This window comes from Capricornis sumatraensis, chromosome 1 (genome assembly GCF_032405125.1).
Source record: "Capricornis sumatraensis isolate serow.1 chromosome 1, serow.2, whole genome shotgun sequence".
Lineage (NCBI taxonomy): Eukaryota > Metazoa > Chordata > Mammalia > Artiodactyla > Bovidae > Capricornis > Capricornis sumatraensis.
The window spans coordinates 200,705,734-200,728,592 of NC_091069.1; the positions used below are offsets into that span (position 1 = coordinate 200,705,734).

General features: G+C 38.7%; 1 protein-coding gene across 1 annotated transcript in view; it reads left to right on the forward strand.

The window, feature by feature from the left end:
• SPATA16 (spermatogenesis associated 16) overlaps positions 1-22,859 on the forward strand; it is a 382,020-nt gene that overhangs the window by 350,514 nt on the left and 8,647 nt on the right. The window contains 1 exon segment of the mRNA XM_068968836.1: positions 2,834-2,917. Coding sequence (XP_068824937.1) covers positions 2,834-2,917 — 84 coding nt within the window.

Sequence of the window (22,859 nt, forward strand, 5' to 3'; positions counted from 1 at the left end):
GGACTGATACTAAAGCTGAAACTCCAGTACTTTGTCCACCTCATGCAAAGAGTTGACTCATTGGAAAAGACTCTGATGCTGGGAGGGATTGGGGGCAGGGGGGAAAGGGGACGACAGAGGATGAGATGGCTGGATGGCATCACCGACTCAATGGACGTGAGTTTGAGTGAACTCTGGGTGTTGGTGATGGACAGGGAGGCCTGGCATGCTACGATTCACGGGGTCACAAAAATCAGACACGACTGAGTGACTGAACTGAACTGAATGTACATATACATATGGAATCTAGAAAGATGGTATTGATGAACCTATCTGCAGAGCAGTAAAGGAGACACAGACATTGAGAACAGAATTATGGACATGGCTGGGAAAGGAAGAAGGAGTGGGTGGAAGGTATGGAGAGAGGGAGAGAGTAACATGGAAACGTACATTACCGTATATAAAATAGATAGCCATTGGCAATTTGCTACATGACTCGGGGAACTCAAACCAGGGCTTTTTAATAACTTAGATGGGCAGGATGGGGAGAGAGGAGGGAGGGATACTCAAGTAGGAGGGGACATGGGTAAGCCTATGGCTGTTTCTACTGGTTTTTGGTAGAAACCACTGCAGTACTATAAAGTAATTATTCTTCAATTAAAAAGAAACAAAATTTCTAAAATATAGTTGGAGAAATACCTCACAGAAAAAAATCTTCAACTAGACATGTGTATTAAAACCATAATATTAGAAACTATAGCACCTCATTTGGAAAACAATTACTAATCAGTGTGCTGGCCATTCAGAGAAAGGTAAAATTTATGCCATATAAGGCTGATGTGTTGTTGGGAAGGGCTCTTTACTCTAAGGCTCTAATTGAAGGTAGTGAAAACTAATTACAGACCTGACCGAATTCACATAGCAAGGATAAGAACAACCCAAAATTATCACCTGTAATTTTCAGATAACTAAAGGAATCCTCCCTCCCTTGAGTAAGTTGTAACAAATTACTCAAGAAATGAACTGCCAACATTTATAATGATCATCTGAATCTGCAAAAGCATATTAAATAAATATTGATATTCAAAGTAACCATTTAAAACTGTTGGAGTAGCCAAATAATAAAATTCTGCATACCAAACATTAAAACTATGAGGGATATAAAGTCTATTAGTCAGATAATTATTAAGTCACAACTGGAAATAATACTTTCTAAATCTGTATGGTTTTATACACAGAATGCCTTCTAAAAGGCTAAGTGTTTATCCTATCATTCATAAGGCATTCAGGAGTGTAGCAACTGTGGAGCTTTCAAAGTGCATATTATAGCCAATTTTAGATGATTAATGCTCCTCTGAGATAAGAGAAAGCAAAGAAAATGTTAATTTAAGAAGCTGGCACAATGTTGATCCTGTCTTCCTGAAAAGCACACTCAAGATTTAAATGAAAAATACAGGGGAGTTTTCTGCACTTAGGTCTTCTTAACCACACATCTGCAGCTTTCTTTTTTCTGAAAATTCTTATATTTTTAAATATACAAAAAGAGCATGAAACTAGCATTACTGACATCCCTAACTAACATATCTATGCAATACTCTACTACCTGAGACCTTGAAAAATAAGATTTCATGGGACATTTTCATAATTTATATACCTACTAGAAAAAAAAAGTAAATGTAAAGGGATGTATATGTGCAAACCAAATATTTTTAAAAATCATGTATCTTTCAAGATTTCATCATCTTAATAGATTTTACTTTCCAAGTTCCAAGCATGGGTTAACCTAGATAATATATCCTTGAAATCCCTTTTGTGATGCTACACAAACAGTGACTACTCAGTAGAAGAGTTCTGAGTGACTCAACTCCCTACCTAAAATATCTAAAGAACAGAAAGATTATCTAAGATTATCATAATGTCTGACACCACAGTGAACTGAACTGGCATTTGTTCTTTAGAGAACTTTTTTTTCCAGTTTCGAATGTCACATGGCTTGATGTGGCCTCATTACTTTGCAGGCAGGTATATTGTCTGTGTGCAGCTGTTGCTGTTTAGTTGCTCAGTCGTGTCGACTTCTTTGTGACCCAATGAACTATAGCCCGCCAGGCCTCTCTGTCCATGAGATTTCCCAGGCAAGAATACCAGAGTGGGTCACCATTTCCTTATCCAAGGGATCTTCCCAGCACAGAGATTGAACCCGTGTCTCCGCTAGGCAGGCAGATTCTTTACCAATGAGCCACCTGGAAAGCCCCAGCGTGTGTGTAGAATTATTTTAAATTGGAATATGGCAGTTTGGGGCAAAGGGTGGAATTTTAAAACTCGCCTCTGAAATGGAACCTAAAGAGAAATCTTGGTTATTTTGAAATTTTAGAAAAGAATAGTAAAAGAACTTCAATGGGCTAGATCCTTTAAGAGGTAATGAAACAACACAATTCTAGTATGGTCCTCTGGTGAGGTTTTGCAAGATGCCTAGGATTATGATGCATTAGCCTCAGGAGAAAACACTAAAACGCGTTCATGTACTACAAGCCATTTCCCAAGAGAATTAACTACTGCCTTCATTCTTTACAACCCAAATCTGTTTTCATAAAAACATCAACACCCACTGCATTAAAACCTATATGTTTTCTACAAATTTTCAAGAAGAATCTTTCCATTGTTTCAATATTTTATATCTGCAATAATACTTGGTAATGACTGAAGCAGCAATGAGGTGGCAGTGTTCATTGTCGGAAAGATGAGTAATAAAATCATCAGCGTACAAATGATTTTTTAATTAGGTTTTAATCTGTGTATTTAGAGAAGTTATTTCTGTGTGAATTCCACACTGATAATTTTTATCTTGGTGCCACAGCTGCAGTCACTAATGGCAGACGCCATGGACACCCTTGAAGGAAGAAGAAACGATAAAGAACGTGTGTGGAATACAATTCAAAAGGTAAAACTTTCAGCTGAAGGAAAAAAAGATATGTTATTCTCAAAGAAAATATCCATTTGGGGTCAACTCTGTTTAAAGATAAAGAAAAGGAAGTTCCTCAGCTTTTCTTTTTTTTTTTTTTTACTTTACAATACTATATTGGTTTTGCCATACATTGACACGAATCCACCGCATGGTTCTCTTTTTAAAGCAAATGCAGCTGTCTCCGGAAGTATAACCAAGATGAAACGTGGACATTTATTTAATCTGGTCCTTCAGGTCTGCTGCATTTCTGGCTGTGGTCCTGTACTTTCGGGGTCTCTTATCATGCTTGTTTTCATGTTATATTTTCATTATCTGCTCCTTCATTATTGGTTATTATATATATTTAAAGCCCCTTCATCAGTGTTTCAATTTGCTCTCCAACCCTTTCTCCTGTAATTGGCACTTAAGGAATAATGGCTACATTTCAGGGAACTAGAAGAAAACTAGCACACTGATGTTTGGGGTGAAGAAATGACATACTGGTTGTTAGAAGTCGGAGAACATCTCTTCGTTGGTTACCTGAGTTACACAAAACAAGCCCTGAGATGCACCTGGCCCCAGGTACTCAGGAGACTTGTGTGATACCACAAGACCTTCTGACAGTGTAGGAAGGAGTAGTGTTGGCTTACAGTCCAGATGAAAGTGATAAATTCCGATCAATGTACTCCCCACGCAGTCTCTTCCAATCATGGTAAGAACCCGCAGAGGGAAAACTGGTGTCAGGAGACGTGAAAAGAAAACACTGTTCCATTTAAGAGGTAAAGTCAGCCATGAGGGATTTTGATGCATTTGCAGAAATGTGCCTCTTCTGTAATCAATTCAGAGAACCTAGGGTGAATGTATATAATAGAAATCAACAGAACTCATCTAATATTTGTTGAATATCTACTATGCCTGAATATCTACTATGCCTGCGTTATGGACCTTTTGCTGGGCAAGACAAACACAGCCCCTACCTATATGGGCCTTACCACCTAGGAAAGAAGCAGCTACTTAAACATTTATAAATATTATATTTTAAAAGTGGATGTTCAGTGATTATGGGAACAAATAGAGGAATATAATCTGATCTGAGAGGTCAGAAAATCCATCTTGAGAAAGCGATATTTATAAAACATTCAAGAGATAGTAGTAGCTATCTAGATGAAATGGGAGATTTTTACACAGAGGGAAATGCTTGTACCAAGAATGCTAAGAAAGCATGGTGAAATTGACAAAGCAACAAGGAACATGTTTTAAAATGAAGTGCAAAGGCAGGAGAAATCAAATCACAGGTCTTATAAATTATGTTCAGGATTTAGAATGTTTCAGCAAGTATTTATGTGGTAAATATTTTTGAGATATTTCTAGCGCTGTAGTGGGATAACAAACTGAGGCTACAGAAATCTGGGGAGGTCAGTTATAAGGTGGTAGCATGATCTACTTTGGTGGGCACAGAGATGGAGAGAAGCAGACAGATATAAGAAATATTCAGGAAGCAAATCCACAGGCTTTATTTACTGATTGCATATGGGAGTTTAGAGGACAGAAGAAGTTAGAACAATGCTCAGACTTTGGGCTTAAGCCACCAGGTGGGGAATAGGGAGAGGTTTGCTGGTGCAAAGGAAGGAAGGAAACACTTCAAAGAAGCAGCTTTGGGCTGAGAACATAAACACTTTCAGAGTCCACAGAAAGCATACCAGGCATTTGAAAGGGAAGTTAATATACAGGGTGGTTAACTGGGTATGAAAATTTAGGTAACTGAAAAGGAAAACAGTTTATCACAATGGAACCATTAAAAGAAACAGCTACTATCCCTTAAGGGCTGGAGAATCAAAGGGAAGAGATTGCAATTATTGAAACTCAGAGTTGGGACCCGACTGGGCCACAGCTCAGATCTCCTACTAGGAGATGCTGTTTAGCTGGTGCCAGTGTCCTGGAGCTTGGAGGAGGGGTCGTGAAAGACTTCTGAGGAGGGAGCACTAACCCACTGTTGCTGATGGGGAGGGAAGGAAAGCAGTTTTAACGGAGGTTATTTGGCAACTTTTGGAAAAACTAGATTTCACAGCCACTACAGAAAAGAATGTATATTTCTAGAGCAAAGAACCTTTACTGAATAGATGCTCACAGGAACCCTAAGCAGACCGGAAGTCCGCAGTAAATAAACGAGAACAGCAAGTCCCTCCTTTCTCCCTTGATTTTACAGTGCCCCTCTATCGCCCCCTGTTGATGGAGACAAAAAGAGGGCAAAACAGAAATGGAGTTAACAGAGTTCCAGCCCCAGCATCCAAGAGTGAAAGTGAAAGTCACTCAGTCGTGTCCGACTTGTGATCCCATGAACTATACAGTCCATGGAATTCTCCAGGCCAGAATACTGGAGTGGGTAGCCTTTCCCTTCTCCAGGGGATCTTCCCAACTCTGGAACTGAACCGGAGTCTCCTGCATTGCAGGTGGATTCTTTACCAAGTGAGCAATCAGGGAAGCCCCATTGGGGTTAAGGGACAAAAGGCCAATAACTGGATTTCCCTGGTGGCTCAGACAGGAAAGAATCTGCCTACAGTGTGAGAGACCTGGGTTTGATCCCTGGTCAGGAAGATACCCTGGAGAATGGAATGACTACCCACTCTAGTATTCCTGCCTGGAGAATTCCATGGACAGAGGAGACTGGTGGGCTACAGTCCATGGGGTCGCTGGCACAAAAGTGCATTGAAGTTAGGGTATTGAAACTAGGGCAAGATATCCAAGATGAAATACAGGAGTCTGGAGTTCTGAATAGAGATAGAGATTTCTAAATCATTGGCAAAGTGGTGATAACTGAAATCACTTGAGTGAGTGGCATAGCAGAGAAAGAGCAAACAATGAGAAAACAGCTTTGAGGAGCACATTTAAAATTTAGGAGGAAAACTCTACAAAGGAGACTAACAAGGAATGATAGGGCAAACCAAAGCTAGAAGTAAACCAAACCTAAGGCTCATGGGAGCCAAGCAATATAATTAAATATTTGTGCTTACTGCAGAAAGAATTGTTAGCACAGAGGGTAGCAAACTAGAGCCCATAGGTCCAAAACCAACCATGTACTTATTTTTGTAAATAGAGTTTACTACATATAGCCATGCCATTCATTTAAGTATTATGTATGTCACCTTGGCCAAGTTGAATAGTTGCCATGAAGACCATATAGCTTGCAAAGCCTAAAATATTTGCTATCTGAAAAGTGAAATGAAAGTGTTAGTCACTCAATTTGTGTCTGACTCTTTGTGGTCCCATGGACTGTAGCCCGCCAGGCTCCTCTGTCCATGGTATTCTCCAGGCAAGAATACTAGAGTGGGTTGCCATTCCCTTCTTCAGGAGATTTTCCTTACCCAGGGATCAAACCCAGGTCTCTCACACTGTAGGCAGATTCTTTACTGTCTGAGCCACGAGGGAAATCCAGTTATTGGCCTTTTGTCCCTTAAGCCCAATGGGGCTTCCCTGATCAGGTTCAGGGACTGAACCTGCATCTCCTGCATTGCAGACAGTCTCTTTAGCATCCAAGCCATCAGGGAAGCCCCCTACACAAAAAAAAAGTTTGCTGTACCCTTGTACCCTGGTTTAAACAAGTATCCCTCCAAGAAATATTTGCATTTGTACAGTAAACATATATATTTACAAATTCAAGAGATATCAGAATAGTCCAATTATGAAGTTCCAGCCAAAAAGGTGGAAGAGGGACTGACATTTGTCTATACCTGCCTGCACTTTGTAGGCAAAGTTTCACCCAACCCTAAGCTGGTGATCTGATGTCCACATTCACAGGAGAGCTTAGCCAGCATCTTCACACTTAGTCCTCACTGCAGTTACTCTACTGCTGTGTTAAATATCATCCCAAATATAGTGGTTTAGAACAAAATTATCTCCCACAGGTCTATGGGTTGACTAGACTCAGCCAGGTGGTTCTTGCTTGCTATCTCTCCTGCAGTTCAATCAGATGACATCTGCGCCTTTTGCTGGAGTCACCTGACTGCTAAAATGTTCTGGACTCTAGGATGGCTCCCTCATATGGTTGATATCTGATATTAGTCAGCTGAGACATTGACTGGAGTGCCTAAGTATGGCCTCTTCATGTGAATTAGGCTTTAAATAGCACAAGAGCTGAGCTCCAAGAGGAAGTATCTCAAGAAAAAGGAAGTAAAAACCATCAGTCTTCTAAAAGACTAAGTCCAAATTTAGGATAGCAACTGTCAACACATTCTATCGATCAAAGCAGTCATTGGCCAGCCCTGAATTACAGGACTGGAGAAACAGATTGCAGTTTTTCCAAGTGGAGTGATATGTACATTTGTGGAGAGAATGAGTTGATAAGCTCTAGCAGTGGAGCTGTGGATCGGGGCCCCAGACTGGAAAACATATCTGCAAGCAAGCAGGAGTCAGGAGAATAGTCAAGTTCAAGGCCTCTGAGATTGCAACACCTCAGAACCCCTCCACCCAACCACCGGGTAACTAGAAAGACTCACTGGTGAGCAGCCAATCTTTCCAAATTAAAAGCCCTGGTAATAATCCCAGCTTTCTAAATGGAAGCTCCTGAGAGGTCTTTAGGAAGATGTGAATGGGAAGGAATAGGGTGCCAAATTTTTCCCAAGGGCTTTCAATTTGGTTAATGTGACGCTACAAAGCATGATTGTATCACTTTCAGACGATTCCGGTAGCAAGTAAGTAATTTCCTTTTACTGCTACAGAGTTAATTTGCATGTGCAGAAAAAAAAATAATTAAAAAAACGCTAATTGTACAAGCTACACTGTGTTCTGAGCCCACTAGAAGTTGATATCAGCATCACCACCTCTGAGATCTGTTATCTGTAATAGAAACAGCTGTTGTACCTAATGAAAACACTTGAAATTTTCATCTGAAGCAGCAGAATTATAGCAGCACCTCCCAGTTCCATGGAGTTAAAGGGTCTGTCAGAATCCCTATTACCTAACACAATTTTCAGAGCTCCACTTTGTTATAGGTCTATAAAAAGACTATCAAGATGAAATCTGATTCATGAGTGCTGACCTCCTGTCTATATTTTGTTATCTTTGAGATTTCTCTAAGGACCCAGAAAGAGAAAGAGTGTGACAATTGTGTTTATTTTCCAATTCACCAGAACTAAACACTGTATATTCTTTACAGAGTTTAGGAAAGTGACTCTTGTTTTGGTTTGGCTTTACAGAATATTTCCTTTCCAGTAATTAACTCCAGAAAGATATATGTATGTTGGTTTTGCTGTACAAATACAAAAATAAGCAGATTATGTTTTTTTAAAAGGTGAGGTAAATTTTCTCATGTTGGAAAGTCCCTTGCCACAATAGGATTCTTTAAATAAGAGCATCACACTTAGCTTAACTTTAGTCTGTAACAAAAATATCTGAGAAAATACACCCTTTGAATAACAGGTCCTGTTACCACACTGCTCATTCCTGCAATCAGTGTCTGGGGCAGACACTGCTCCTGACATTGGAGATACAGCCATGAAAAAGCAGTGCCCTCATGATATTTGCATTCTGCTAGAGAAAAGTAGGCAATAAACTTCTAAAGAAATATGGAATGCAAGTAACACATGCCAGGAAAGGAAAATGGAGAGTAGCAGATGATTGCAACTGCAATAGAATAGTCAGGGCAGGATTCACTGAGGTGATGACTGAATGACTATCTGAAAAAAAGGCAAACCATGCCAATCTCTGGTGAGAAGCATTCCACGTAAAGAAAACAGTACATGTGAGACCCTGAGACTGGAGGGTGCCTACCAGGTACAAGGATCTGCAAGGAGAGCAAGGTGACTGGAGTAGAATGACAAGGGTAATAGGAGATGAAACAAGGGAGGAGAGGATGTCATGCCTTATCAAACAAAAACAAAAACTACTTTAAGCTGCTGAATTGAGACTACATTGAAGAGGGCAAGGGCAGAGTCAGGGAGTCTAGTTAGGAGGTAACTGCAGTGATACGGGAGAGGAATACTGGTGGCTTGAACCCTGAACTCAGTGACTATAAGAAGTGGTCAGATTCCGTCTTCTACCCACAAGAAGAACAAAAGCTTATTTACAGGGAGGCTAATACAGTAAAATACATCCTGAACTAACATTCAGAGACCTGGGTCTGTCACAAATTAGCTCAAATCCATGTCTTTTCTCAAGGACTCAGTTTTCTCATCTGTAAAATAAGGATAATGAACTAAGATTGAAAATACCCTCTCTGCTCTGAAAAATTGGGTCTTTTGAAATTCAGACCATCAAAATGAAAGAAGAATTGATGTTTACTGAGCTCTTAATACAAGCCAACACTCTTATTCACTTTATATACACCAACTCACTAACCTTCAGATAGGGTAAAAGGCATAATTTATTGTAAACAGAGACGTTTAGCAATTTTCCTAAAATCCCACTGTCAGTAAGTGGTGGAATCAGGATTTGATCTGACCTTAGAGCCTAATCTTTTTCTTGAGAGAAGCCCAAGCTTTGTGCAACTGAAAAAGCCCAACCAACTAGCATTATTTTATGTGTGGCTGAGCATTCAGGTATGAGGTCAAAAGGGGAATTATGGTGACCCCTAATCAAAGTAAAATCTGTCCCGTTTGTCTGTCTTCAGTTCTCAAAATAAAGTTCTTTCAATCTGAGCCAAAGAGGTCACTGAGGAATTTTTGGTTTCGTCTCCCTCTGTAATCCACGGGTATAGGCTCCTCCTCCTCTGTTCCTTAGTTCTCCCTCTAGAACCAGAAACTATACAAAGCCTCAATCTACAAGCTCTTGACCATGAATTCAGGCCCCACTTGTGGGACCTTGGACAAATCACAGCCTACTGAGAAATACAGTGTCTTCACATACTTAGTAACTTCAGGGTCTGTGATTTTGTGTTACTGTGCATTGAATCCTAAGACCCATAATGCACTAGACCTGAAGGAAATAGAAAAAGGAATCTGTAGAAAAAGGAGTCTTTTTAAAGAAAAAAAGATGCCAACTGTTGAGTTGGAACATTCTTATTTCTTCTCACCAGAGACTCAGTTTAGAGAAACATTTAAGCAACACTGTCTACAATTCAGAAGACAAAGTTATTGGCTCTTCATTTACAAAGTCTAAATTTCGCACTGCAAAGATCAAAATTTAATCTGGTATGACATAAAATATTGTCTTATTCTGATATGCCTCTAGATCTGACTTGAGACTAAATAAAGAGAAATAAAACTTTGTTACTTTAAAAGTAATGAGAGCTACTTCAGCATATAATCATAATCCTATGAATTTTCATGAGAAAAAATGATACCTTAAAATTTCAAATAATAAAATATAACACAGTACATCATAATCCTTCGTGAATCCAACAAATGGAGTTTAGGTGGATATCTTTAAACTTAAAAGCTTAAAGCATCCATGTGAATTTATTATAAAATATTTAACTTTGGGGGTTCCTTTTTATCTCAAAATCTTAACTTATAAATCATGCTCACTGTCAAACAGAAATGACATTCATTGATTCACTCATTTGCTTTTTAAGATAAAAGGGGGATAGAATTGTATATCACTTAGCAACTCTGTTTTATGCAAGGCTGCTGACATGGGCAGACCATGCAGGGGAAAGCACAAATTGGTGAGATGGGCTGGGGCAGTTAACCAACCAAGAGGTAGAGAAAAGAACAAATCAGAGCATTTTGTTTACTTTCCACATCAGCATTCAAACCTGAGTATTTCCAGAAACTCTGCTGAGAGAGACTGCACGTGTGGCACTATCATTCATTGGCCAGGCATCTGAGCTGACTAATACGCAGTTGGGGCCTGCCATTGTGTCTGTCTGACAGGACTGCCATCTTGTCGAAGATTCAGCAACCATACCACTCATTTGCAAAGCAGTTTTTCCAGCAATCAGGCTTTTCCTGTGTGTCTTGTTCTTTAGGGAGTCTCCACAGATTTACTGCAACTTGATTATGAATCTTTTCTGCTTCTGATTATGGGCTTCTTCATTAGCATATCCCCAAATTCCTTTACGGTGTGTGCTCTGAGCACTGCTAAGCAGTTCCGTCCATGGCATAATGCAGATCATGCACAGAAACCCAAGCGCTCTTTTGCTGACCATGCTGAGGGGAAAGAGGCAGGGAGGCAAGGCCCAAGGGGCTGAAGAGGCCAGGTGCCTGGAATAAATAAATCATTGCAATTCCTGGGACAATGAGTCTGTGCCAGTGAGTGTCTAAACTGGCAACTGTAGTGGAGGAGCCTTTGCCAAAGCCGTGGCAGACCCTCCTGACTGTGGTCAGAGGCTGAGCCCTGCAACTGTCAGACCTAGAGGGAGGACCTTCCTCAAACAAACAGCAAAGCCATGTCTAGCCTGGCAAGCAGAGAAAGCTGAGAGCCTCAGTTCTGGACATCTCCCCTGGCCACTGTGCAACACTCCAAATATTGATATATGGTGAATTTCAATCACCACTTAAATCGAACAAAATCTTTATCGTCTGACTTATAGGAAAAAGTATGTGGTTAATTTGTTAAACATTTTCGATAGCTGCATTTGCTAGTCGCTCACTTTCCACCTGTATTCGGCCTTTCCTCCAAAACTGAGAATACCTCTCATATACTTTGTTGGCTAAAAGTATTCTGAAACTTTGATGATTTGGCAAGAAACTTCTGCAGCAGAAACATTTCTGTGTAGGAGTCGGCTCTATCATGGCTCTCATCTAGGGAGCATGAATCTTGAAACTGTGCCTTTTTAACCAGGAGTTTATCAAGGGTTAGACAAAACTAATCAGCCATTGATTAGGTCCTCACATACTTAATAAAATACTGTGATATCCAACAAATTCTTAAACTATGTTAGTCTGTTTAAAGTTTGCTTTTGAATAACTATTACAATGAAAATAGGCTATAGAAAAAATTATTTCAGGTAAATAAACAATGTGATAAAAAATGAATAGTCATGACAAATATCATCAATGATGAATACTGATCTCTTAGTATATGTGAAGCACTTCAAGAAGTTATCGTATTTAATGACTGCAACAGTCCTATGAGAGATGTCATTATCTCTCCTTTGGAAAATGAGGGAAAGAGCTTTGTAGAATTAACAAGGAAACAAGCCTACGTTGAAGGGACAGTGTTTGGTTTTGAATCAAGTTTGTTTGGGTCAAAGGCTCTGTTCCTAGTCATTAACTAGAACACTTATGTTAAACCAAATGCAGCTACTAAAATTTAATGGTACAAAGAACACAGCCTGACCCAAGCTCAGATTCCATAAGACAACCAAGAAGACAATCTTTGAATCTGCTTTTCAGCAGTGAGTGGCGATAGGAGAATTGCAAGCCATCCTATTCTACATCACAGCTCACAGAACCAGATGGTGACTTACCCAGACTGCTTTGCAGCAGATGCATGACCAAAGCTGAAGCGTGGTACCCACTAGCCCCTGGAACATGGTACTTTTATTGTCCTCCTTCACCATGTCTCCCTTTATAGACCTATCTGTTTAGGTTGTTTTGAGAGCTCACCATTTTCCTTCTTCCTGCAACAGCAGAACCCCACAAGAACAGCTTGGAAGTCTTGTCATTCCTGTAGTATTTCTACTATGGCTTACACTTTCTGGTGCATTAACTAAGCACTTTGAAATGCACCAGGATCTCCCTGAAAACATAATTTCAGAAGCACATATTCCTGTAACCCCTGCAAACCTTACCTCACAGCACAGAGGCATATGTTGGAGACTGGACAGCACATTGTTTACTCTTCCACTTCCAGGAATCCCATTAGTGAGCTAATAATATAAGGTAACTGAAACAGAAATTGGAAATACTCATATTACTCCAAACCTACTAGTATCTCTATCTCTGTAAAAACTTTTCTAAATGCATCTCTCAGAAGTTCAGTGAAATATTCTGGGGCAAGGGAGGGGAGCATATATCTCAATTTCATTTGAACTGAAGAGTGAGTTTGCCATTCATTCTAAAAGTTACTGTCTCTAAATTACCTAAGTATCTCCTTTGCTTGGCAGCCAGCAATATATTTATAGGTTAAGTTGCAATCCTTTGTAATTCCGAAGAATAACAAAATATTCAGCTTACACCACTTGGTACCTAAATGAACCATAGGACATCTTCCATTCTGTATTGAAAGTAGGATTAACAAGTTCAGAGCAATTGACTTGTGGCTCATTCAGTCATTTATAGTGGACTCATACCTTTCGTCTTTTGGAGAAGGGCAAATTAAAACTGCCTTTACATGCAGCCCTAAAGGAAGGTATGGATCATTTATCATTCTTATTATAACTTTCTTAAAGTGTACATGTGGAGGAAGAAACAAGACCATAATCTAAAACACACACAAATGCCACAAGAACCAACACACCCATATCTCTCAGCATCATCAAAACTGTGTGTGTAAAACATATGTGTACTCTGCTTAAATGGCTTTTTGCTGGATAAGAGATTCTAGAGAACATGAGGTGGCTAAGTGAAATTTGGACCTAAATTAGAGAGCCTAACCCAGAGACAGGATAAAGTTAGTCTTTCTTATTGAATTGAAAGATAATTGAGAAGCTTTTAACTTCCTAATACCTCTGATGGAGAGGAGACCCCCTTCAGCCTCAGTTATTCACTTCATCATACTGATAAAAATCTTTAGAAGCAATGGGGAAAACAGATTAAAGAAATAAAAATACATCTTCCTGAGGAATAAAGGTCAGAAATCATTTTTTTAAAGCCATGATGGAGGACTTCCACTTACAGGAATATGGAGGAGACATGCTTTTCCCTATTCCTCACATTCAGCGCAACTTTGGACATTATATGGAAAACAAATATAAGACACTGAAAGGTGGAATGAAAAGAGAAATGACTTAGAGTCCTGAGCAATAACATGGTGATGAGTTCACTGGATTTTCTTTTATTTACTTATTTTTTTGCTTCAGACATTCCACACTTGATGATGAAACCTAGTAACACAGAAACAAACAAAACAAAAACCCCAACAAGATCCTGCTCCCTCTAGCCAAAGGACAAGGGAAAAGGCAGCCTGTGCTCAGTATTCAGTTGTATCTAACTGTTTGCAACACCACTCACTCTGTATAATCGGCTCCGGTTTCATACATCTCATCAGAACTGATTCAAATGAATTCTTTTTAATGGCTGAGTAATACTCCAGTGTGTACATGTACCACAGCTTTCTTATCCATTCATCTGCTGATGGACATCTAGGTTGTTTCCATGTCCTGGCTATTATAAACAGTGCTGCGATGAACATTGGGGTACATGTGTCTCTTTCAATTCTGGTTTCCTCGGTGTGTATGCCCAACAGTGGGATTGCTGGGTCATAAGGTAGTTCTATTTGCAATTTTTTAAGGACTCTCCACACTGTTCTCCATAGTGGCTGTACTAGTTTGCATTCCCACCAACAGTGTAGGAGGGTTCCCTTTTCTCCACACCCTCTCCAGCATTTATTGCTTGCAGATTTTTGGATCGCAGCCATTCTGACTGGTGTGAAGTGGTACCTCATTGTGGTTTGATTTGCATTTCTCTGATAATGAGTGATGTTGAGCATCTTTTCATGTGTTTGTTAGCCATCCGTATGTCTTCTTTGGAGAAATGTCTATTTAGTTCTTTGGCCCATTTTTTGATTGGGTCATTTATTTTTCTGGAATTGAGCTGCATAAGTTGCTTGTATATTTTTGAGATTAGTTGTTTGTCAGTTGCTTCATTTGCTATTATTTTCTCCCATTCAGAAGGCTGTCTTTTCACCTTGCGTATATTTTCCTTTGTTGTGCAGAAGCTTTTAATTTTAATTAGATCCCATTTGTTTATTTTTGCTTTTATTTCCAGAATTCTGGGAGGTGGATCATAGAGGATCCTGCTGTGATTTATGTCTGAGAGTGTTTTGCCTATGTTCTCCTCTAGGAGTTTTATAGTTTCTGGTCTTACATTTAGATCTTTAATCCATTTTGAGTTTATTTTTGTGTGTGGTGTTAGAAAGTGATTCCATTCACCATTGCAACGAAAAGAATAAAATACTTAGGAATATATCTACCTAAAGAAACTAAAGACCTATATATAGAAAACTATAAAACACTGATGAAAGAAATCAAAGAGGACACTAATAGATGGAGAAATATACCATGTTCATGGATCGGAAGTATCAATATAGTGAAAATGAGTACACTACCCAAAGCAATTTACAAATTCAATGCAATCCCTATCAAGCTACCAGCCATATTTTTCACAGAACTAGAACAAATAATTTCAAGATTTGTACGGAAATACAAAAAACCTCGAATTGCCAAAGCAATCTTGAGAAAGAAGAATGGAACTGGAGGAATCAACTTGCCTGACTTCAGGCTCTACTACAAAGCCACAGTCATCAAAACAGTATGGTACTGGCACAAAGACAGACATATAGATCAATGGAACAAAATAGAAAGCCCAGAGATAAATCCACACACATATGGACACCTTATCTTTGACAAAGTAGGCAAGAATATACAATGGAGTAAAGACAATCTCTTTAACAAGTGGTGCTGGGAAAACTGGTCAACCACTTGTAAAAGAATGAAACTAGATCACTTACAGGCAGATTCTTAACCTCTGAACCACTGAAGATGGAAAGCTGTTAGGCAAATAATCATTCTACTCCAGCCAACCACCACAGGAGGGAAAATAAAAAAAGGAAATCCAAACCCCCATCCACATCAGCAAAGCCCAAGTGAGGAGTTAGAATTCTACCTTCATTGGGCTATAATAAGGTGTCTCAGCCTTCCCACCCTAAAAGGTTGGTGTCAAAGAAACCAAATAGGGAGGCTAAATGTTCATCCCTACTAGGTATGGTGTCAGAGGAGGCCTAGTAGATGGTCATGATTTTCACCAGCCCCCAACAATCATGAGTTTCCCTTCTCAATGTGATGTCAGTGGAGGCCACATGAGGAGTAGTGATGAGGTACTGCTAGACAGTTATCAGTGCAAACATAGTGAGGAGCTTGAATGTTTGAATGCTCATCCCTATCCAAAAGTAATGAGGAACCCCTTCCTCAAGTCAATGGAGATTGGGAGTAGAACTTGAACTTCTATCCCCACCTGTCAGTAATGAGGCAATGCCCCTCCCATCTTTTGCCATAGCATGGTCAGAAAAATTCAGCTTAAGCAGAAGACTTAAATAGGATCCAGATCTCATAATATTAGTACCCTAAGTGTCCAGATTTCAACTGAAGATGATGCATCATACCAAGAAACAGGAAGATCTCAAATTAAATGATAAAAGACAATCAACTGATGCTAACATAAAGATGTTAGGGCTATTATTATTCTGACAAAGATTTTAAAGAGGCTGTCATAAAAATGTCTCAGCTGTTAGAAACATCTTAAAACAAACTGTAAAATGTCATCAGACTATACTACAAGGCCACAGTAATCACAACAGTATGATACTAGCACAAAAATCTAGCACATAGATCAATGGAACAGAATAGAAAGTCCAGAAATAAACTCACAAATTTATGGTCAATTTATCTACAACAAAGGAGGCAAAAATATGCATGGGGAAAAACAATCTTTTCACTAAGTGGTGGTGGGAAAACTGGACAGCTACATGTGAAAGAATGAACTTAGAACATTTTCTCACACCATATACAAAAATAGACTCAAAATGGATTAAAGACCTAAATGGAAGACTAGAAAGCAAAAACTTCTAGAAAAAAAACATAGGCATAACATTTTTTGACATAAATTGTGGCAATATTTTGGGATCTGTTTCCTAATACAAAGGAAACAAAAGCAAAAATAAATAAATGGCACACACGTTATGGGGAGGGAGGTGGGAGGGGGGGTTCATGTTTGGGACTCATGTACACCCGTGGTGGTTTCATGTCAATGTATGGCAAAACCAATACAGTATTGTAAAGTAAAATAAAGTAAAAATAAAAATTTAAAAAATAAATAAATAAAAATAAACCATAATAAATAAATAAATAAATAAATAAATGGGACTCAATTAAACTTATAACCTTCTGCACAGCAAAGTAAATGTACAACAAAACAAAAATGACAGCCTACTTAATGGGAGAAAAGTATTTGAAAATAATATGACTGATAACAGGTTTACATCCCAAATATGTAAACAGCTCATACAACTCAATATCAAAAAAAGAAACAGCCCAATTTAAACTTAGGCAGAAGACTAGAATAAACGTCTTCCAAAGAATACAAATAGATGGCTAATGGGCACATGAAAAATGGTCAATCATGGTTAATCAACATGGTTAATCATCAGGGAAATGCAAATCAGAGCCACAATGAGATCACCTGTCAGAATGACTATCTTAAAAAGAACACAAATAACAAATATTGGTGAGGGTACGGAGAAAAGAAAACACCTGTACACTTTTGGTGGAAATGTAAATTGCTGCAACCAGTATGGAAAACTGTATGGAGGTTCCTCAAAAAACTAAAAGTAGAACTACCATATGATCCAACAATTCCGCTTCTGGGTATATATCCAAAAAACCCCATAAGCATTCATTTGAAAAGATGCTCATAGCAACCCCAATGATCATAGCAACATTATTTACAATAGCCAAGATATGGAAACAACCAAAGTACCCATCAACAAATGAATAGATGAGATGTGGCATATATATACATATATTCCTTTGTGTGTACATATGTATGTATGTATATTGATACATACTCAGCCATAGAAAAGAATAAAATTTTGCCACTTGCAACAATGTGGATGGACCTAGAGAGTATATGCTTAGTGAAATAAGTCAGAGGAAGAAAAATACTCTAAAAAATAAAACAAATATAACAAAAAAGAGAATCACAGATATAGAAAATAAACTAGAGGGAAGGGGATCAGCAAGACAGAGGTAGGGGATTAAGAGGTACAATCTACCATTTATAAAATAAACTGCAGGGATATATTGCACAGCATAGTTCAGTTCAGTTCAGTCGCTCAGTCATGTCCGACTCTTTGTGATCCCATGAACTGCAGCACGCCAGGCCTCCCTGTCCATCACCAACTCCCAGAGTTCACTCAGACTCACGTCCATTGAGCCGGTGATGCCATCCAGCCATCTTATCCTCTGTGGTCCCCTTTTCCTCCTGCCCCCAATCCCTCCCAGCATCAGAGTCTTTTCCAATGAGTCAACTCTCCATATGAGATGGCCAAAGTACTGGAGTTTCAGCTTTAGCATCATTCCTTCCAAAGAAATCCCAGGGCTGATCTCCTTCAGAATGGACTGGTTGGATCTCCTTGCAGTCCAAGGGACTCTCAAGAGTCTTCTCCAACAGCACAGTTCAAAAGCATCAATTCTTTGGTGCTCAGCTTTCTTCACAGTCCAACTCTCACATCCATATATAGCTAATACTTCATACTATAAATGAAGTATAATCTATAAAAAATTTAAGTCACTATGTTGTACACATGTGACTAATATTGTATATCAATTATACTTCAATTAAAAAAAAATAGAGAGAGACAGATGACATCCCTGCTGGACCAATGGTTAAGAATCACCTTCCAAGGCAGAGGACACAGGTTCAATCCCTGGTCTAGGAACCAAGGCCCCACATGCCATGGGGCAACTAAGCTCACACATTGCAACTACTAAGCTTAAGCACTAGAACTGAGAGCCTGCCTACCACAACTAAGACCCAACACAGCCAAAAATAAATAAATATCTTTAAAAAAGAGACAGAAACTCAGCAAAGAAATGGAAGACATAAGAAGAACCAAGTAGAAATTTTAGAATTGCAAATACAATAACCAAAATGAAAAACTCAGTGGAGGGGCTCAACAGCCTAATGAAGAAGAAATAATAAATGAAATGAAGATTGTTGTTTAGTCACTAAGTTGTGTCTGATTCTCTGTGGCTCCATAGACTGTAGCCCATCAGGTTCCTCTGTTCATGGGATTTCCCAGGCAAGGACACTGGAGTGGGTTGCCATTTCCTTCTCCGAGGATCTTCCCAATCCAGAGATAGAACCCACATCTCCTGCATTGGCAGGAGGATTCTTTACCACTGAGACAGCAGGGAAGTCTGAAATGAAGATAAAACAATACAAATTACCCAACTGGAACAACAGAGAAAATAGATCAGAAAATAAAATGAAAAGAATCTCAAGGAGCTGTGAGTCTATAACATCATATCTAACATTCATGTTATCAGAATCCCAGAAAGATAGGAGAAAAGGGATAGGAATGAAAAAGTACCTAAAGAAATAATAGCTGAAAATTTCCATAATTTGGCAAAAGACAGAAACTACAGACTGAAAAATTTCAATGAATTCCGAATAAGATAAACTCAAATTCACACCAGGATGCAGCATGGTCAAACTTCTAAAAACTAAAGACAAAGACAGATCTTGAAAGCAGCAAAAAAGAAATGATTGACTAACTATTAGGGGGAAAACAATTTGAATGACAGTGGATTTTTCAGTTAACAAAACTGGGGCCAGAAGTAAGTGGTACATATTTCAAATACTGAAAGAAAAGAATTGTCAACACTGAATGCTATACCCAGTGAAAATAGCTTTCAGAAGTTAAGGGGAAATCAAGACATTCTCAGATGAAGGAAAACTAAGTGAATTTGTCATCAGCCAACTCACTCTAAAGAAAAAAAAAAAAAAAGAGGCTGAAGAAAATTTCCTAAATAGAAAGGAAACAATAAAAGAAAGAACTTTAAAATATCAAGAAGAGTGAAAGAACACAAGCAAAAATATGAGTAAAAACGGCAGACTGTCCTCTTCATTATGTTTGATGATTCAAGCAAAAATAACATCATTTAATATGATTCTAAATATACATGGAGTTCTGTGTTTGGTTCTACATATGAGGAGCTGGGAAGTCACCTCTCTATCCTAAAAGTCAGTAATTAATTCTTCTTGGATCTGTGAGTCAATGGATGACACAAGACAAAACACTGCTCCAAAGACGGAAGAGACTAACAGATTAGTACAGGGAGATATGGCTTTCTGGAGCAGAGACTTATGAGCAAAAACTGCTATGGGAACCAGTACTGGCTTTGTGAACCTGGAATTATAATTCACAAATTGCTGGACACTCAGTGCAGACAACTCTGAGTATTACAAACTCTAAGAGGACCCAGTCTAGCAGTTATGCAATATTATGCAATTTACCTTCAGGAGTTAATGCTAAGTATCAGAGAAAAATCCCCTTAGGCCTCTGGAAGGAACCACTCTGAAATATACTAAAACACTCTTTCCTTCTTAGCAAGGCTTGCCCTCAGAAGAAACCAGTTAAACAGAGCATACCTTTTGGTGTATTATCAGGGCCTAAGTGACCTAGGAGAGGAAAATACCCAACTGCAGCCCAGTTTAGCCATCCTGTCCCATGTAAGGAGGAGTAGGTGGGGAACTGAGGAAAACACTTGTGAAGTTCACAGTCCAAGGCATGGGTTCAGTAAAAGACTGAAATCTAATCTTAGAACTGTAGAATGCTTCCCCTCCCCTCACATTGTGTAGTTTAGTCGCTAAGTCCTGTCCGCCTCTTGCAACCCCATGGGCTATAGCCCACCAAGCTCCTTTGTCCATGGAATTTCCCTGACAAGAATACTGGAGTGGGTTGCCATTTCCTTCTCAAGCCATGGGCTGTAGCCCACCAGGCTCCTTTGTCCATGGAATTTCCCAGACAATACTGGAGGGGGTTGCCATCTCCTTCTCAAGGGGATCTTCCCAACCCAGGAATCGAAACAATGTCACCTGCATTACAGGCGGACTCTTGCATCACAGGTGAATTCTTTACCAGCTGAGCCACAAGGGAAGCCTTCTCCTCACATTACTAAAGGTCTATTTATAGCAGTTCCTTTTACCCAGTACATCATGTCCAGCTATCAAGAAAATAATTACAAGACAAACCAAAAGGTGAAAAACACAATTTGAAGTGACAAAGCAATCATCAGAAGCAGATATGGCAGAGATGTTGTAATTGTCAGACTAGAAATTTAACACACCAATGAGTAATATGCTAAGGGCTCTAATGGATAAAGTGGACAGCATATAGAAAAGAGATGCAATAATAACAGCAACGATATATTCAACTATGTATATATCTTAAGTATGTATGCATGTATATATAATACCTTTTTAAACTGAAAAAATTATAGAAATGGACAACAAATTAGTGGTTGCCAAGGGTTAAGGAGGTGGGCAGGAGGAAAGTGGGTGTGACTATAAAAGAGCAGCGCAAGAGATCCTGTAGTAGTGGAACTGCTCTGTATCTTGACCGTATCAGTGTCAATATCCTAGCTGTAATATTCTACCAAAGTTTTATAAGATGTTACCATGGGGACAAACTGCATAAAGAATACACAGATTCTTCCTGTATTACTTCTTACTGATGCATATGATGCATGTGAATCCACAATTATCTCAAAAGAAAAAGTTTAAAATATATGTACCCCAACTTTCAGATAAATTATGCCATTAAGTGTTGAAAATAAATTTTAAAAAGCCATGATACATTAAGAACAAAGTGATAGCAAGATTTCATAATTGTACTCTAACTCTACACTAAATTTGTTTTACAAGTGCTATTGTTACGGGGATTTTCAATTAGAAATTGGTAATATAGTTTAACAGAAGTTTTTTTTGCATATTTTGTAATGTATCACAGGCATCTAATGCCTTACATTTCCACGTTGTGCTTTTATGACTATCATACCAACATACAGAATTCACTAAATTAAAATGGAGAAATATGAGGCTATTTGTTTGAATGCTAGCCAAAAGCTAAAGGAAACTGCTGTATTATGAACAGCAGAAACAACTTTGTTTCAGAAATTAAAGTTTATTTTAGAAATTAATTTCAAGCCTGTTTGAAAGCAATTGTCATTCTAATAAGAATTAAAATTCAAACCATTTTGGATGATAAATATTTAAAAGCATTTGGTCTGGAAACTAAACTGGAAGACAGCAAGAAAACTAATGTTATGAAATCCACTGTGGTGGATTAAATGGCTGTTTTGCCAAGAGGATTTTGATCCACATTGCAAATTGCTGGAAATACATCCTCCTTCTATAACCACCACTACAGTTGTAGAAACATGATATTTATTCCCAAGGATCCAGTTATTATTTTATCTATTTTTTGTCTTCTTACAAGGCTTCTTTAAAAGCTTTATTTTAAAAAAAATCCTTTGAGCACCCAATCCCTGAAGCATGAACATATACAAACCCCTATAAACATATTTAATTGTCTCTCCTTAATCCAGACTACATGAAATCCAATAGGAAATCCTATTTCAAGCACAGTGTCTTCCTTCTTGCTGTAATTTACCCATGCATTTATGTTTGAGATCACATTCCTCTCACTGCTATTACTAGACAGAAACACACACTGCTTCCCAAGGTACATGCTAAGCATGTGCATGGGGCACCAATGAAGCAGGCAACATCAACCAGCAGGAAAAGTAAAAGGCAGAAATCATCAAAGTCATGTTTGAGGAGATAATCGGAACCTAATTGAGCTTTATGGCTTAGTACAGATCTCCTCAACTTACAATAGGGTTACATCTCTATAAACCCAACATAAGCTGAAAATACCATCAGCTGGAAATTATTTAATACACCTAACTTCTGGACATCACAGCTAACCCCGGCCTACCTTAAATTGCTCAGAACACTTACATCAGCCTACAATTGAGCAGGATCATCTAACACAAAGCCTATTTAAAATGTGTTGAGTAGTTCCTGTAATTCATTGAATACCATACTGAGAGTGAACGCTAGAATGACTGTCTGGGGACAGGACAATTCTAAGTGTATGGGTAGGAACTTCTCTGGTAGTCCAGTAGTTAAGACTCCATGTTCCTAATCTAGGAGCCCAAGGTTCCACCCCTGGACAGAGAAATAAGATCCCACATGCTGCACAGTAGTATAGCCTAAAAAGTAAATAAAAATAAACATCTCAGTGTTGATCCTCGGGATCCTGTGACTCACGGGGA